The sequence below is a fragment of the Diadema antillarum genome, unplaced genomic scaffold, assembly GCF_040938485.1.
Source record: "Diadema antillarum isolate AM-2024a unplaced genomic scaffold, OU_Dant_1.0 scf00000109, whole genome shotgun sequence".
NCBI lineage: Eukaryota > Metazoa > Echinodermata > Echinoidea > Diadematoida > Diadematidae > Diadema > Diadema antillarum.
Genome location: NW_027270998.1, coordinates 1,339,956 through 1,357,474, shown reverse-complemented (window position 1 = coordinate 1,357,474; position 17,519 = coordinate 1,339,956). Strand labels below are relative to the sequence as shown.

The 17,519-nt window shown below is 36.0% G+C and overlaps 1 protein-coding gene across 1 annotated transcript in view; it reads left to right on the top strand.

The window, feature by feature from the left end:
* Positions 1–17,519, top strand: part of LOC139719382 (adipocyte plasma membrane-associated protein-like) — a 28,436-nt gene that overhangs the window by 662 nt on the left and 10,255 nt on the right. The window contains exons 2-6 of the mRNA XM_071630800.1: positions 1,345–1,480; positions 2,652–2,756; positions 4,726–4,841; positions 10,674–10,769; positions 11,357–11,470. Of these exons, the coding sequence (XP_071486901.1) occupies positions 1,371–1,480; positions 2,652–2,756; positions 4,726–4,841; positions 10,674–10,769; positions 11,357–11,470 (541 nt within the window). The 5' untranslated portion in view covers positions 1,345–1,370. The remainder of the gene's footprint in view (positions 1–1,344; positions 1,481–2,651; positions 2,757–4,725; positions 4,842–10,673; positions 10,770–11,356; positions 11,471–17,519) is intronic.

Below are 17,519 nucleotides of genomic sequence, written 5' to 3'. Positions count from 1 at the left end.
CCTCTCAGACGAGGGATTTTGCCTTGAATTGAATTTCGCGCTTTGGATGGACTATTCGGAAAATGTTTAATAAAAATTAAGAAAAATAGATATCCGGGGACAATGTGAGTGGGTAATAATTATGGCATCTCTGAAAGATATCGTCGTTATGGGCAGTTTTTCCATGTTGTCGCTAGCAGCAAGTGGTCGTTATAGACAGATGATCACTACAGGGCAGATATGACTGTACAGGTATATGAATAATATTTGTGTGTATGCGTGTATTTGTATTTGTTTGTAATGCTTCTATCTTTAGACAACTTTTCATAATTTAATTGACGTGGGGAATGGTCATTGTTTCCTTCGGCCGGTGTCTTTATAATCACATCGTGTATAGATCATTTTGCTCATCCTCGCTGTTTATTTATTTTTATTTTATTTTTTTTTTAGGGGGGGGGGGGTGGCTACATCCCATTTCGTACGCGCCAATAAAAATTTAGAAGTTGATGCAGGTATCAATTGATCGTAATAATGTAGTCGTATTGGAGATCATAGTCATGATAGTCTTATGATAGATAATGACGTCTGCATATTGTGTACAGATTGCGATGCGAAGTGAGTGGATTGAACCATGGACAAGGCAAGTACCCCCTCTTGTGGCAATGTAACTATGATAACAAATTTATACAATTCTGCCCGTACCACCATGTCACAATGAGGACCGGAAACATGGACTTAAAGGGCCACTCGCTGCGAAGCTTTTAAAGCTCTTTTTCGCTTAATTTCCTCCTTGGTATTTATTGTAGTAATCTGATAATGTATTTTTATCTGATTATGTAAGATTTCCGTTTTTTAACTAAACGAAGTTGCCAGGACCGATAATATACCAATCCAAGGCTTTTTAGTTTACAAGTATGCCTTAGTGGGAGTCCCCCCCCCCCCTCCCCCACGCACTAATACACACGCACGAACGCACAAACGGGGCCCCGACATCACATCAGAAATGAACTAGTGAACTGTGATATATACGCAGACTCGTTTTATCATTATTATTATTATTATTATTATTATTATTATTATTATCATTATCATCATCATTGCAAGAAATAAAATGGCCATTTCGGTCCATGTTTTTGGTTATCTTATGTCGTCATCTATACATAAAGAAAACTTTTTGTAACATAATCATCCGTGACGTCAGTGTTTTTAATGTAGTGCTTTTCCCCCCTCATGCATATTTTCCTTCCCATACATGTCACATGCTCGCGGAGAGAGCTATTGATACATTATACCTGCAGAAAGTTCATATTTTGTTTAAAATCACAAATTGTATTATCTCTTTTCATTGCTCTCATCATCTTTCAGTGTTATAGACCCACATCCGGACCAAGATGCAACGCCAACAAGGGACCCGTCACAGGGGAAGGCGGGAAGGTGGACGAGGGGAACAGAAGGTCGAGAAGAGCGTCCGTGAAGATAAAGGACAACGTACAGGCGTCATGTTAGTCCTCCACAGAAGTATAGTTCTACGTTTATTTCTTTTAGGAATTTATAATTCAAGAAAGTATAAGCGTGATGAGGATAATCACTTTAAAAGACATACAACATGCCAGTGAACAATGCCGATGATAACAGTTAATGATAGTGATAAATGTCCCATATTACATAAATACTGGTACGTTGATTGGTCATAATATCAATGCAATAACGTGACTTATGTTGCTGGAAGTGACGTCACGTCAGGCAATATAATTCGAGAATTTGACTAGCTGCCAACGATGTTAGGATGAAATGATGTGTACTCATGTAGATCATACAATAAACAAAGAGTATTACCTTGTCTATCGATAGGCCCTATACATATAGTATTAGACTCGTATTCACGTAGATCATACAATAAACAAAGAGTATTACCTTGTCTATCGATAGACCCTTTAGTATCAGACTTGACAGCTCCCTTTGGGAGATATGTTTCTCCCTTGAGACAATTATTTTCTCTTTCTTTAGCGCTGAGCGCTTCGGGAAAATATAATCTCTCAGGGAAAATATCACTCACGCGGGATATCAAATGTTCTTTCACACATCTACAAAGGTAATATATCTGTTTAAGATCATCTGCAGATATTGCCTTTATAGAGGAGTATTTAACACCTGACATGACCGCGGGAGTTATATTTTTTTCTGAAGCGTGCAGCGCTGATATATATATATATATATATATATATATATATATATATAATTATATATATATATATATATATATATATATATATAATTATATATATATATATATATATATAATTATATATATATATATATATATATATATATATATATATATGTATACATATATTGTCGGGGGATATATAACTCCCAATAAGGGACTTTCAAGTGTTTTATTACAATGATAGACAAGACATGTTATGCTCTACATAAATACACATCAAATACACATTACATATATATTTTCATCCTAGCCCCGTCGGTAGCCAGTCAAATGTTTGAATTACCTGACGTGATGTCAGTTATAGTACTCGTATAACGATTTTGATCCTCGCTGCATTAGTCACGTGATTGCATATATTAATGGCCAACCATCCACCATGCAGTTTATATAGACCATTCAATGTCACAATATAAATACCCGTTCCCTGATTAACATTCTCATGCAGAGCAGGGTGTTGCAACAAGTTGTTCTACATGTCAGCCATAGCTGGTCTCAGCTTGGTCGTCTTTCTTACTCTCAAGTCTTCACCTGTTGACCCGGAAGCATTCAGGTATGAGGAGTCTCGAAAAAAAAGTCATGTGGTTGAAATTACCAATTACCAGAACCTCACAACCTCACATGAATACATTTACGACAATGCCCCATCCTCAGAGTGGAAGGCAGAGTGATTATATCGGTTCGAAGTTTAGAGAAGAGGCAGAGAAACCATAGCAAAATATATAACAATTTATTGCAATGATTTTTTTGTTCCTATACAGAGGTACTTTATTGCATTCATTTCCAAAACTATACATCAAGCAAATTTTTTAAACAATAGATTTGAATGGGCACATACTCAGATAAATACACATTCTTCATTGGTTAAATGATCTCATCATGTTTAGTATAATCTCAGAAACATTATCTAACAGTATTTAATTTCTAAAACTAATCCATATTTTCAAACTATTGTATTTATGAATGACCTTGAAATAAATGCATCATGCATTGTTTATAGATTGCATACTGGGCATATATTATCAATATTTTGTTTATATTCATTGCATTTGGACTCTTTGATTCCACTCCAATAATCAATAGTTTCTCATTTGATAAACTTGTTTCTCTAAAAGCGACCTGAATAAAATCAGTGATATTTTCCAAAACATAGACACTTTTAGGACACTCCAAGAGAACATGACTAAAAGTTTCTGTTTCATAACAAAATGTATATACATAAATTGTCACTGACGATTTTCCATTTGAAAAGATTATATCTATAAGGTAAAATACAATGTAATGTCTTGATGTAGCATTGCTTTCCTTTTTTGTTCCTTAGTTTTCGAAATCTTTGTTTCAAAACAGTATTCCACTTAAAATCAGTATTCAGATCAAATCTCTCCTTCCAATATAACACTATAGTTAAATCACTTTTCTTGCTCTCACATAACAAATTATGAATTTTTTCGATGTTGTTTCAGATAATCTGATATAATTATTGTCCTTTATTACATATAAATCAATATCATGATCTTTATGAACGTTTTCACGTCTACCCAATTCTGATATACGTTTCACCCATATCTTTGGAATTGCTTTTTTAAGTTTGGAATACTTAAAATCCACTAATAAATATTGTCAGAATTGAGAACACAACAAATTAACTCATGGGATTTAAAACATCCACTTTCAACTACATCATTAAGTGTCAAGATACCTTTCTTATGCCATTCTTCAAAAAACAAAGTTTTTTTTTTCCATTAAAATATAATTTATATTACAACAACAACAACATTCACTGCAATGATAACTGTGATGATCATAACCAAGAATAAGACAATTTAGTAATGGATAAGATACTGATAACATTGAAAATGATGATAAGAGTAATTATGATGATAATGATAAAAAGGTGTTATGATAAAGATAATGATAATGGTAACAATTTTTATTACTATTTATATTATCATTAGTAGTGTTGTTGTCAGTATCACTATAACGACAAAACGCTACTCCTATTCATACACTAAAGGGATAATATAGTCTTGGTTGAGACCTAATTTCAGGTTTTTAACATTTTTTGATGAGATGATAAGAAACCTCTCATGAAATATATGAAAGAGCATGTAATTCCACGAGGAATTCAACATTTATTTGATGAAACTTGGTTTTGAAATGGGTGAGATATCCAAAACAGAGCGATTCTAATAAGGTTTGGGACCCACATTTTACTACGATCGCTTTGTTTTACTTTGTTTTTGGGTGTTTCAGTCATTCCAAACCTGATTTTCATCAAATAAACTTTGATTTCCTCTTAAAATGGTATGCTTTGTAATACTTTTATCTTATATAAAATATATATATTGTAATCCTTTTAATACGATATTTATACGGATACAATAATAGTCACACTTTCCGGATATTATTTAAGGAAGAGAACATAGATAAAATGAGTTGAATTATTTTGAATTTGATTGATCGTGCTCATGAGCAAAGGTCATATATCCTGAATCTCTTCTTTCTATCGTATCCCTATTAAGATTACTACCACCAAGGCCATGGTCGGGACCCCTTGCGGTGAACACGGACCTCCAGAAAGGAAGAAGAATTGCTGAAGGGAAAATTATCGGACCAGAGTCAATGGCACTAAAAGATGGTAAGTCTATATACACAGGTATACAGGAAGATCCATATCCTATACCATGGCTCGACACTAACTTTTTTGTTTGGTGGCCCGATGGGGGGCCACCAAAATCCTAAATTTCAAATTTTTGGTGGCCCGAGAGAAAAATTTGGTGTCCCCCCCAAAAAAAAACAATAAAAAACGTTAAAAGTCCTTTTTTTTAAATGAGTCAAATATTTAAGATTTATGATAGTAAGAATTAGAAGTTGGACATATCTACTCATAAATAAACTTCAACAAACATGCAACACTCACTCTCAGGCATTCATTCAGTCCTTTTCATCCATCCTTTTAACAAATTTAACTGCTAATTTCCGGCGCAAAAAGTTACGAATTTATTGACATACTTTTCAAAAAATTTTGGTGGCCCGAGACGGGCCACCAAATTTGCCCTTTTTTGAAATTTGGTGGCCCGACTTTCATTTCTGGTGGCCCCGGGCCACCGGGCCACCGTTAGTGTCGAGCCCTGCCTATACATACTAGTAGTACGTGACAGCCCGAATGATTGCTCATTGCATATAACTTACGGCTCGAGAGATCCATTGTGTTATTATGCGTTAAAATTATAAGATCATTCATGCCTTTTGTAGTGGCGTGTATTCAAGTTCCTGGAATGAGTGTTTCATCAACAGTTTCCCCCTCAACCCTGATGTATAGTAACAGGGTATCAGGCAGTGCTTTGGTGATGATAGTGTATATGGTTAAGGCCCGTCTGGATGAGCAGCGCTAACACTGAAGAACCCACCCAGAGTGTTATAAGACTATAATCATAAGATCTCTTCATTAAATTGTTATAACGATTTTTGTTTCAGAGCTTCCATGACAAGACTTGTAAACCATGCCATGTCAATCCTTGCACTGAATTCAGTCCCTCTTTGGTCCGAGTATTTATGATTGCTCTTCTCTGATAGATATAGGTGTATTAACTCGCCACAGGATTACAAACTATAGCATAAGAGCTTGGCTGATTTTCCCCTAAGACCAAGCCCAGTGTAGATTTCCTCTGTATATTATTATACTGTATTTTTAGTGCAAAAGCGCGTGTCCCACACACACACGCACGTCACCTTCATAATATATTGCGATCGGAAAGTTTTTATATATTTTTTTCGCAAAACATGATTACAGACAGACATACATACATACACACAGACACACACACACACGCACGCACACCCACATACATAGATATAGTAAAGATATATGGATATGGCACACAATGAGTTCTTGATGTTCTAAATTAACCTCTCGTACGGAAGCTTTAAAGTGCCATTCGACTTGGAGACTTGGCGAGATAATTTATCTTGTCAAGTCAACATAATAGCTCTATCATGTCGACTTATCAACTTTATAAGTTGACATGGAGACAAAAAATTATCATGTCAAGTCGATTTCTAAAACTTTAAATGTCGTCATGGCAACATAGTATATCTTGCCAAGTCGACATCTAAAAAGTTACATGTCGTCATGGTGTGATAATGTATCTTGCCAAGTCGACATCTAAAAAGTTACATGTCATCATGGTGACATAATGTATCTTGCCAAGTCGACATCTTAAAAGTTACATGTCGTCATGGTGACATAATCTATCTTGCCAAGTCGACATCTAAAAAGTTACATGTCATCATGGTGCATAAGGTATCTTGCCAAGTCGACGGACGGACGGACGGACAGACGCCGCAGACGATCCCGTAGTCACCCCTCACCTCCAGTGGGGTCGACAAAAACTGGAGGTGTATTATTTTTTGTTCGTTTTCTAGCCCCTATCAAAGTTGGTATACCTTCAGCAAAAAATTTTCATTGCAGTCCCATACATAGCTAACTGTGTATATTGATTATGTATTCATGCTTATACAACATAAAGTCTATAGATGTTCACTATAGATTTATGATGTACTAGGTGTCAAAAAAAAGATAACTCAAAAGTGTTAACTTGTATCCAGCTGGGGTTTTGAAATTGTAAAATTGAAAGATGTCATATTTATTTGGAATAAGTTTTGTGAAATTTACTTCGTTAATGTCTTAAAATAATGCTCGGAATATTTAATTAGGATTGCACTTTTTGAAAAATTAGACCACAAAATCTGTGTGTTTCTGTGATTCATTCAAAACACAACAATTGCCACTGTGTATTGCACCCGTCATTTTCTGCCAACCTTTTGCTATCCAGTGTCATTAATGATTCATGACTGCGCTAAAAAAGGTGCTCTGGAATTTTAGCTGCAGTGCACAATGGCCATTGTTGTGCTCTGAATTACTGACTCACACAGATTTTTTGGCCTTGATTTTTCAAAAAGTGAAAATCTAATTAAACATTTAGAACATTATTTCAAGAATATTAAAGAAGTAAACTTTACAAAACTTATTCCAAATAAATTTGACATCATTCAGTTTTACACTTTGAAAACCTCAGTCCAATACGAGTTATAACTTTTGAGTTATTAACAAACAAAAGTGTCAAATGTTTTTTTAACACCTAGTATACACATGAATACATAATCACAATACACAGTTAGCTATTGTGAGACTGCATTGAAAATTTCTCCTGTAGGTATTTGATAGGTGCTAGAAAAAAAAACACCTCCAGTCTTTTAATATTTTGCAGAAATAATGTTAGGGATCCACATATTTAAAAATTGACTCAAGGTCGCGTGATCCACAAGGTGAAATTCAAGGTTGAAGCAAACGTCAAAAGGTCATCACTCGTTAAATTGCCCCAACATAAAAAAATAACATATTTTTCTGAAAGTTCATTCTATTCCCTTTCCAATGATACCATTTTTATTGAATTTGGCCCATTGGTTTAATACTGAGCTGTGGTCATTTAAAACTGGGATGTCATGCCCATTTTCGCTGAAATTGCCCAAAATGGGTGTGTCCTCACGCGAAAACTGTGCGTCGGACTGCGCTCAAAAAATTCTGTTGCATTGGGCCATTACAAATAACCTACATACCAAATTTGAACAAATTCTGAAATGGTGCGATTTAACCCATTGGGTGAATTGACATGGAATCACCCAATCCAGAAACCTGATCAGATCGTTATTCCTAAATGCATACAGGACCCAAGTCTGAAGTTGATCCATCCAAACACATTTCTTTAGTTATCGCAACTACAAAAGACAGGACAAATGAACAGAAAGATCGACGACCCCCCCCCCAAAAAAAAAAGATAAATAAAAAAATAAAGAAATGATGCCTCAGGCACCCCTAGGGAGGGCACTCAGTATAATGTGTGGTGGGTATGTGCAGCAGAGAAGATCCCTATTTCTACACTTAAATTTCTGATCCAGTACATTTAATTTTTCTCTTTTTAAGCAAAACAAGAAAGAAAACCTTATGTCACCATGACGACATGTAACTTTTTAGATATCAGCTTGGATAGATAGCTTATGTCACCATGATGACATGTAACTTTTCAGATGTCGACTTGGCAAGATACGTTATGTAGGCATGACGACATGTAACTTTTTCAGATGTCGACTTGGCAAGATACATTATCACACCATGACGACATGTAACTTTTTAGATGTCGATTTGGCAAGATATGTTATGTTGCCATGACGACATTTAAATTTTTAGAAATCGACTTGACATGATAATTTTTGTCTCCATGTCAACTTATAAAGTTGATAAGTCGACATGGTAGAGCTATTATGTTGACTTGACAAGATAAATTATCTCGCCAAGTCTCCAAGTCGAATGGCACTTTAAAGCTTCCGTACATAAGGTATCTTGCCAAGTCGACATCTAAAAAGTTACATGTCGTCATGGTGACATAAGGTATCTTGCCAAGTTGACTTACAAAAAATGACATGTCGTCATGGTGCATGGGTCATCAAGTCTCCATTGCATTCTCTGTACATAAGAATTTCCCATTTTCTAAATTTTCCTGAAAGCTACATTTTTTCTACCCTATACTCTAAGGAGTTGTTTGACAACGAGTGACAACTGTTCTAAATATACTCAGAGTTTAAGATGTGAAAATACATACTCTGAAAACTGAGAAATTTTGTGTAAAACGTGAATGGAGAACTAATCCTAAAAATACTGTGATTTCATCAGCATTGCCATTTTGCATAACTGACAATGAAGTACTAAATAATGCTAATGAGTGTAGTTTCCTTATTCACTCATGATTGGATCAATTTTTTTTTTTAATTCATCGTCTTCCATACAGTGTGTTCCTAAAAAGGAAAGGCAAGTTCAAAAGTCAACTGAACAATACATAGTTTTTTTCTCTTGTAATTTGTACAATGGAATTAAAAGTAGCTCTCCACCTTTAATTTAACACATTGCTTGCGTCAACGTTGACATGAGTTAGAGAGTTAGGGTTCTTTGAAACTTGGAAAAAGTAGATGTTGTATCATTTTCCTTCAAAGAAACCTTACTCGATCTGTAACAAAACCCATGGCAATGTTGACGCAAGCAAGGTGTCAAATTTAACTTAATGAGCTACTTTTAATCCAGCACACAAATTACAAAAAAACCCCCCAAAACTATGCATTTGTGATATAATTTACTTTTGAGGTTTGGTTTCCCTTTTTTAGGAACACACTGTATAGAAACCACGGACTGACTTGGTGGAATTCCCCTTTTATCGAGGACTGCCACATAGGCATGAACTGGGAGATCATTATGCATTAATGCACCCCTTTCAGACACAAACTAAGGGTCTAAGGTAGCTAATAATACAAACTGCGAACAGACTGTATTTTCTGCTTGCAAAATGGGCAATCTCTTCCTTCATTCTCTTCAAGGAATGTGCTGCATGGGAGGCAGAGTGTGTGCCCACATGTAATGAAAAAGCTGTCTTTCTTTCTATCACAGCATATCCCACACAATCCTTGTGATTCTTGCGTGATCAGGACCTATAAAAAGGATGAGAGAAGATGAGGAGGAAGATAATCAAAATTAATACCATAGTATATATTTTACCAAAAAATGAAATCAAAACCATCAAATACAACAAGTGAATGCGTGTGTGTGTGTGTGTCCGTCCATGCGTCCGTGCGTCTGTCCGTGTATGCTCAAATGTTAGAAAATGCTACTTCTCCGTCATTTCTTGGCCGATTTTGATTTTGATTGTTTTATCTGATAGGGCTTGGTGAGGGCTTCCAAACTTCTACACGAAATAGTGAAATTCATTAATTATGCAAATTCATGCAAATTTATTCAGCTTGGATAGATAACTTATGTCACCATGATGACATGTAACTTTTAAGATGTGGACTTGGCAAGATACATTATGTCACCATGACGACATGTAACTTTTTAGATGTCGACTTGGCAAGATACATTATGTCACCATGACGACATGTAACTTTTTTCGATGTTGACTTGGCAAGATACCTTATCTCACCATGACGTCATGTAACTTTTTAGATGTCGACTTGGCAAGATACATTATGTCACCATGATGACATGTAACTTTTTGGATGTCGACTTGGCAAGATACCTTATCTCACCATGACGACATGTAACTTTTTAGATGTGACTTGGCAAGATATGTTATGTTGCCATGACGACATTTAAATTTTTAGAAATCGACTTGACATGATAATTTTTGTCTCCTTGTCAACTTATAAAGTTGATAAGTCGACATGATAGAGCTATTATGTTGACTTGACAAGATAAATTATCTCGCCAAGTCTCCAAGTCCAATGGCACTTTAAAGCTTCCGTAGAAACCCAATATGGGCGATGATTCTAATGTTAATGGTTATTTCGCCATTGACTACACTGCCAATGCGCGTGACAACAGGTTGATTTCAAGTGGTTCCATCTCCCATGTTTGCAATTTCAGGTCGCATCTACACAGGCACGATGGATGGAAAAGTGGTCGAGATATCAAATGATGAAGACGTCAGAGTCATTGCAAGGCTAGGCGGCTCGGCATGCGGTGATTTCTCGTTTTGTTTACGGTTTTGCAGATGTAAAAAGAGAAAAAAAACAAACCCACTGAATTTGTCTCTATCCATGCGGTAATCGTACCTTATCTGGGGTATTTTGATAGCGTTTCTTCATATTGATATCAACAAAAAGTATGAAATAATAGTCTAAAATCAATTATTTACTAAATGTATTTACACACACAAACACACACACACTCAAAACAATACGTATAGTCTTGAGACACGATTTACATCTGGATCACAATATTCTTACTCAATTTGTATAATGGAGTCAGACACTGTGCGTGAACGAAAAGAGAAAAATAAAAAAAACCACAGTGATAATGAAGATGCTGTTTCTTATCCGAACTGAAAGTCTTGTAAAATTCTATGTCCATAATGCGTAACTTATGTAACTTACGTAAGTATATCAATATAATTATAATATGTCCGACAGTGCTCCAGTTTGACGATCTTCCATTTATTATGAATAAAGAGTAATAATGCATGCAGTCCAGAGACAAACGGAGATCATTGTATACCTATCTGTTTCGCCCAACACCTGATGTATCTTATATATCTCATTGTAAAGCAGCAAATGGTGGGGACGAGAAAACATGCGGTAGGCCGTTGGGGACGAGATTCGTCGAGGACAAACTTCACGTCATCGACGCGTTCTTAGGACTCTACCAAGTTGACCAGACGGGAGGTACAAGCTCAATAATGGACGCTCTGAGCTTTTTTCAAAAATTATATTTCAAAAGTGAATAGGATTATGTATGTAATATTGAATGAACTATTATCTTAATAGAACGAGAGAGGGGAGGAGGGCTGGGGATATATGGATAGATGTACGCATAATCTTGTCATATATTTTGATTATTCATACTAATCATAACAGGCTCTATATAGGGTACACTATACAATCATGTTTGTATGTTTATATAATAATGAAGGATGGAGTGCGTGATATAACATGCATGACTAAAGGGCCGTTCACACTGGAGCGGTTTTGCGGCAGCGGCAGCGGCAGCGGCGTGCCGCAAAAATCCCTCGCGTGTTGTTCATGTACAACCGTTCACACTGGAGCGGTAGCGGTGACTTTTCAGAGCGGCAACCGCAAGCGGTTTTCTCGAATCGCTCCGCAGAGCGATTTTTCTAGTCTGCCGCTGCGGCGAGGTTGCTATTGACCAATCATAATAGAGTATAGTTCGTGACGTTATTATGTGGGTGGGGTCAAACTTTAGCTTGAAAAAGAGTCTCGTGAAGGTACAACACGTCAATCGAAGAGCGGAACGAAGACGTCCAGAAAAGACAACTTTTGTACAATAAACTCAATTATGTTCACAAAAACACTCCTGAGGAAAATATCGAATTGGAGACCATTGGTGATGAAATCGGGCTAAATGGTAAGTTGCTCTTTTGGTTTTCTCAAGGTTTTGCCATTTGTTTCGACCCTTGACAGCGGTCACTCTCTTGCAGAGGCTACATTGCAGATTGTAACTTTCCACGTATTTTGCCATAGACGCAGACTCGCCAGCGAAAGAAAGCAGTCTATCAATATCACAGTCCCATATACGCCTATCTATGTCTGATATAGTATTCTGCCAACGTGGTACTGAAGCCTTTGAAGTCTAGAGTAGATCTAGAACTACTAGGTCCAGCAGTAGGAGCACTCCTACTGTCCGACTAGTCCCACACCTACTAATGACCAGTAATGTATGGGGTCCATAGAATTCTAGATGTGAAGGGCTTCTCATATAATCAATGGACCACAGTCAATATGGTCGATTGTATACCGGTAGGCTGGCGGAAGGGCCTCATTTACTAGTAGTAGTAAAAAAAAAGAAAGAAAGAAAGGTTAGTACTGGTTACGTAAGCGTATACAACCTATTTATTATATGCTTCTTAGTAGACTAGACACTCTAACGTTATATATGTTTGATATCATAGAGTATTTTTGAATTATTTCTAATGAAATTAAAATAATGTAGGCCCTGCCTAGGGAATATTTTGGAATTAAAGTAATTCATAAGTAAAAATTTGGCATAAATTAATACTGGGAAAAATGATCAATGATAAACGGCAAATAGATTCAAATAAAAACAACAGAAACACCTAGCCTGTAGGCCAGATACTCTGATAGTACTGTTAACGTTAATGTCGTTAGACATAGTTCTACAAACAAGACCTAAACGCACGTTAGGCCCTAAAACTGGAAAAGGTATGTTCTGGGTTAACTGATCTGCCTCTTCTAATCTATACAGGCCTAGATCTAGGTCACGTACTACATAGGTGTCTTTGTACTGCCATACCGCCACCACACTGGTATAAATGCATACACATAACCACAACTTTGTCCATTGGCATTGCATTGGCATATGACAAAGACGATCTACTTGAATTTACTCGCGTTCAGTCTCGCATCATCAGACAGGCAGTGAAGTAGGACTGATTTGTCTTGTTAGAAAGTGAATCAAATCCTCTCAGGCTGAGTCTGACCAAGTTAAGGGTAATGTTTTTAAATATCACTTTAACTGTAACTGTACTGTAGCTGGTAAGCATGTGCATTATCTTGTAGAACCTCTATTGCCTTTCCAAAGATGCCCACATTTCCCACAATCAATAGACTTGGATGGTTTCTTCAATGTATGGTAAGGGTACCAGCTATTGGCAGGGTACATCGACACCCTGCGTATCATGGCTGTTTGCGTATAGAACAAAAAGGTACGCGTGGGATTAAGTGCCATTCTATAGCTATGAAAACAGTTACAAAGAAACGAAAATCAAGCCAACAAAACAAACTGAACACGTTTCAATTACACATCCACTCAGTAACAACGCATGACTATGAAATTCACATGTATTACCTATGGAGGGAAGGGGTGCAGATCGTGAGGTACCCTTTTTTAGCCACGCAAAGGAAATGCATCGCACGCACTAAAATTGCATAATTTTACAACGGAGATTCAGATCAACAGAACGGTCACGAGATTTGAAACTGCAGTATTTACAGCTTATTTGAGGAAAAACTTAGGCAAATTTGTTTTATACTTTTGGAATAAACTGCTCTGCAAATTCTTAGGGTGCCAATAGTTGGTACACTCATTCATACAAGGGCAAGTCCAAGATAAGGTCCCCTCAGAAGGCAAAATTTCATCTTCGCTCAATATTGACATGTTTGGTATCATTTTGAAGCTTATGAGTTGAAGTTTTGATTTCCATGGAGGAAAAAATGATATTATGTAAATCTATGCAAATTTCAAGGGCTTCATTTGCATAAATGTGAAACACAGCGTTACGTATGGGACATTTATAAAAATTCATATTAATTCAAAGGAAAGCAAATGATATTTGATTTATATGTGGACATAAGAAGTTCATCACATAGTTTAACTTGGTATGAAAATTTAGGGATTATGCAAATGATTATGCAAATTAGCTCGTGTCCTATCATGAGATGTCCCATACGTAACAAAATGAGGTCATTTTTTTAGGTTTTTTCTGAAATTGCTAAGGTTATTTTAATGCCCTTTTGGAAAGTTCTAATTTATTGTTTAGAGAAATTAAATACCAGAGAAAAAAGAAAAAAAAAGTAAAAGAAACATTTTTTATTAGGCATTGAAATAATGTTACGTATGGGACAAATGCGTTACGTATGGGACATCCTCATACATATTGCATGTGAATGCATGTAGCTAGCTGGGAAGGTCTCTCAGTACACAAATGGTCAATCATCCTTAAGAAAGCATCTCAACATTGTAGCTACTTTTTTAGTTATAGACACTTGAAACAATACATGAACTTGACTGAACAATTTTCTGAAAGGGGGAGGGGAAAATGGCAAAATACACAATGAAAAATCAGCATTAAAGGGATGGTATAGTTTTTTGTAGAAATGAGGATTCCGTTTTCAACATTTAATGAGATGATTGGAAACCAATTACATGAATTACTTAAGAGCATACAATCTTAAGACTAGAGGAATTCAAAGTTTATGTATGGAGTTCCAATTTGAAATGGTTGTGATATATATTAAAAAAATAAAGTAAAATTATTTTTTATTTATTGCAAGTGATACACAAATTGTCCTTATTCAGTTTTCAATAGTAGCCACAACAAAATTCATGGGTATACATACTGAAGTGTGACTCGAATCAATGACCTGACTGCTAGACAGACATCATATATCTACTCGATCACTGGGGTTCCATGCAGCAGGTATTGCTTATTTATTAAACTTGATATTTCTTGTATCAAGCTGAATTTTATTGAAACTGAATGGCAAACTGCCCTTCATCATAGGAAGTAAACACTTTAAACTATTCAATTTTTCAGTAGTAACTATCCTGATAAAAATAGGGCATACATACTAAGGTTGGTCATAAAAATATAGAATATGATTAAATGTGATTATGATGGTAAATATCTGGGGAATATTGTTCCCTTGTCAATCTGGATCAGTATTTGAGTAATTTCAACTGATTCCACTTCAATAATTATGCAAAAATTTGTTTATGGGTATTTTGCAAAATTATTTTGCAAAATACCCATAAACATGGTTCTCCACACACTAAACGAATGGGGGACAAAGGGCATGCATACCCAGGTTGGTCATAAATATATAAAAATATGATTGAATATGATTATAATGGTGAATATTTGGGGAATATTGTTTCCTTGACAATCTGGATCAGTATTTGAGTAGTTTCAACTGATTTTACTTCAATAATTATGCAAAATACCCATAAACATAGTTCTTCACACACTAAATGAATGGGGGACAAACCGTCCCATACGTAACTGTCCCATACGTAACGCGTCATGTCTGTCTTTAATTAGAACCTGTAATTAGAGCTTTTTGCCTAATGACATGAAACTTACCTGTGATAATCTTGAGTGTTGTGACTTTCATCACAGTGAGTTACAAGTTGTAGAATGATATACTTTCAGAGAGTTTTGAGGTTGAAAAAAATGTTCAAAAAAACAAAATTTTTCTGGTCCCATACGTAACGGCACATATTTTCTCTTCTAGAATATAATTGTCAAGGTCATTTTTCTCAATTTTTCTCAATGATTATACTTCTCCTAGATATCAATCACCATGATGAAGTTCAATATGATGAAAGGCCATTAACACTATTTTTCAGGTCATAAAAGTCTCTGAATGTCCCATACGTAACGTGCGCGTTATCTTGGACTTGCCCACAATTTAAATGCCAGTGATGCAGTGGTTAGTTAATTGCTGACCCTTGACATATTGTATCAAGGGTTGAAGCAGCCACTACTTCTTCTGGGAGGCTGTGCCAGTCCTTTGTGTTCCTCGGTAGGAAAGATGACCCTCTGTATTGTGTTCTGCAGGTAATTCAGTGCGTTAATTCATGTTGGTAGCAATACCAAATGTATATTTTCATGAATAGTTTCATTGATAAAAGCACTTGGCATTTTAGTAGCACTTACACTGTACTGCAAAATGAGCAATTTAAGAGCAAAAATCAGATATCAAAAGTTCAGGCAATCAATTCCTGCATGTGGTGTTGGTTATGGGGGTGAAGGGCTAAGGTGCTTTTTAAAAGAGACCTGTTTATATTACATTTTCTTTGTGCTGAGTAAAAAGTTCCCCCTATTCATGTAAGGAAATAACATTATGCTTTGTATAACACATCATTTGTATAACACCTCACTTGTATGAATATCATTTACCCTCAGGTAAACAGTGATTGAATCTGCTTCCCTCCTATTCAGCAAATGCGGAAAGACCATGCAAAGGAGGCTGCATCCCTGGTCAGGCTTTGATGCAAGCTCACTCATTGACTGGAAAACTGTGAGTTTCAGCTTTCCGGATTTACTGAAAGTGCATTATTCAAAAGATTGATATTCTAGGTACATTTATACCATAACCATTGTTCAGAACTTGACCTTACTCCTTTGGGGGGGGGGGGGGGACAACAACTTTATTTTGGAAGTGATGGTACGTGTATTGCACCGTACCTGATAATTCTAATGACAACACAGGTACATATTTTGTATGTCGATCACCTAGAACTAAAGAGTGAACTTAACTTCAGAGTGAAATTTCTGTGAAGGCACATCTTTTAATCTTTACCCTGCCCCTTCATTTCAAGGAAATGTACGTGTATGTAGATTCTCCTCTTTCTTTATAATGTATATGGCAACATCCCATACATTTGACAGGTATCACAATATGCAGCATGGACCAATCAATCATTTTAATCGTGTATTATAGTGTACCATAGGTGCCTAGGTCTAGTAATTGGCCCTTACCAATTTGATCAGTTTCGGAGGACATGAAAATGCAAGTCAAATGTAACTTTGAATGTAAAATTGTCTGTCACTTTTATTTATTTATTTTTTATTTTTTGTTGGGGGGGGGGGTGGTCAAAAAAAATTGACTTTAGACAAAGTTACACTTCTTTGCAAAGATAGTTCTGGTTTGTAATTAAGCTAGACATGGGGGAAAACAAACAAACAAACAAATAACACCATGAAGGCCAGAATTGTGTGAATTGTTCTGTTGTGATCTGTAGCTTTCTTACAGGCCTGTACTACCTCCCCATTCCCTTCTGAAACAATTTTGCCCCCTGTTTCCAGATATCATGTTTGACTCACTCCTGTATGTGCATAGTAGATCTTCAGCTTTAAAGAATGACCTTCTGATCTTGGTCACTCTTGCTCCTAGTTTGCTGGAGTTGCTAGTAAATACATGATACAAAATTACTGGAAATATCATGTGTATA